At 40.0% G+C, this 1,603-nt stretch overlaps 1 protein-coding gene across 1 annotated transcript; it reads left to right on the top strand.

Moving 5' to 3' along the window:
• Positions 1 to 3: 3 nt before the first annotated feature.
• LOC107736473 (uncharacterized) lies at positions 4 to 1,279 on the top strand (the record flags this gene model as incomplete). The annotated part of the gene is made up of 1 exon (XM_016547876.1): positions 4 to 1,279. A coding segment is annotated over one exon (1,276 nt), but the record flags the coding sequence as incomplete, so codon positions are not given.
• Positions 1,280 to 1,603: the final 324 nt, after the last annotated feature.

The following is a 1,603-nucleotide window of genomic DNA, read 5'->3' as shown; positions in this document are numbered from 1 at the left end:
GTCGCTATCTTAATAAAGAATGAAAAGACATTTAATTACATATGCCATGATGAAGATTACAGTGGAGGCTATATTGTCCTCTTCTGTCATCTCTATGGTCAGTTGTATACCCTTGTTAATGTGTACAACCACAAGGCAGACAGACAAATGCTGTACAGATTGAGAGACTATTTGACAGCTATTAACACTAAAGGTGTGCTTTTGGTTGGTGGGGACTTCAACACAGTACTGGACCCAACTTTTGATAGGAGACCAGCAGCAGATCAAACGTTCCATTCCTCACTTAGAAGCATTCTAGAAGATTTCACAGAATCTCTGAGCCTCAAAGACATATTTGCATTAATGCATCCAATGGAAGAAGGCTTCACACGATCTCAGAATCAAAGTCACTCAAGGTTGGATATGTTTTTCATGCCAACGAACACAATGCATTATGTCATAAACTGTATGAATCACAAATCCCCAACTGGAAAGAAGAGAATCTCTGATCACAATCCTCTAGTTTTAGATATCAAAGTTCCATCACTGCCGGAATATAAAATGCCGGAAGTTGCCTCATTGTTAATAAAATTTAAATACCGTGAAGCTCCAGACAGAAGAGCAGGCAAAATAAATGGTGCAGAAATACTGAGTGCTATCAGATCTTTGCCTGACTCACAACAACAAATTCCTGATGAACTCAGTGTCTATCACTACAAGAGGATAGACCTTCCATTCACAGAACTCTTAAAGTTAATATACAATAGGAGGTTGAAGTCTAAATGTGTTCCTAAATCTTTTGTAAAATCATTGCCTGCTCCAGACAATATGCATTGTTTCAGAGTTGACTATTTGATTTTCACTCACATTTTAGCCAAACGCCTTAAGGTGTTTTTAACACCATCTTTTAGGGAAAGAAACAGGGTGGCACGTGGTGTTTGCTTTTGTGTGACTTTTGCAGAACGCCCCCAACATATCAAGATGTCTTTCCTAAATCAAAGTCTCTCATCTCTTAAGCAAATGAACCCTACACCACCGAAAGACTTCAGCATTCTGGAGAATCTCCTCCCCAGGTCCAGCCACTCCGATCATGACTACAGAACTCTGCGTCAAGGCTGCCCACTCACCACACCCATTCTCATACTGGCCTTGAAACAACTGGAAAGTGACATAATGGCAACCAGTAAAAGCACTGGCAACACTAGTCTCAGCATTACCAGAGAGTCTCTGCTGATTTATACAGATAATCTGAAAACTGGCAGGATGTTTGAATTGTTTGAAAATTTTGAGAAATGTTCTGGTATAAAACTAAAGTTGGAAAAAAAAAAGTCTAAAGTTAAAGTTTCAAGCCCAAAATGTTCTTGAGTTATCTGCTGACTGCTATGTCTCTGGCACAGTACGCATGACGTAAATTTGATCATCCGCTCAGTCTGTTCAACTGTGTACACATGAAGTTGCAGCAGATGAAAAGAGGAAGCATACCAAGCTGATGATACACGGGACAATGTTCAGCAATGTTGCTGTCAACAGACAACCAGGTGAGACACAGGGCCCACAACTGATCTAAATAGACATTTGTTACTCACTCTCAATGGGAAAGTGCCCAAGCAACATTGCTCAAAAA

This window comes from Sinocyclocheilus rhinocerous, unplaced genomic scaffold (genome assembly GCF_001515625.1).
Source record: "Sinocyclocheilus rhinocerous isolate Xijiao unplaced genomic scaffold, SAMN03320098_v1.1 C36722112, whole genome shotgun sequence".
Taxonomy (NCBI): Eukaryota; Metazoa; Chordata; class Actinopteri; order Cypriniformes; family Cyprinidae; genus Sinocyclocheilus; species Sinocyclocheilus rhinocerous.
The sequence above is the reverse complement of the archived record's forward strand: the minus strand, read 5'-3'. Positions and strand labels throughout refer to the sequence as shown.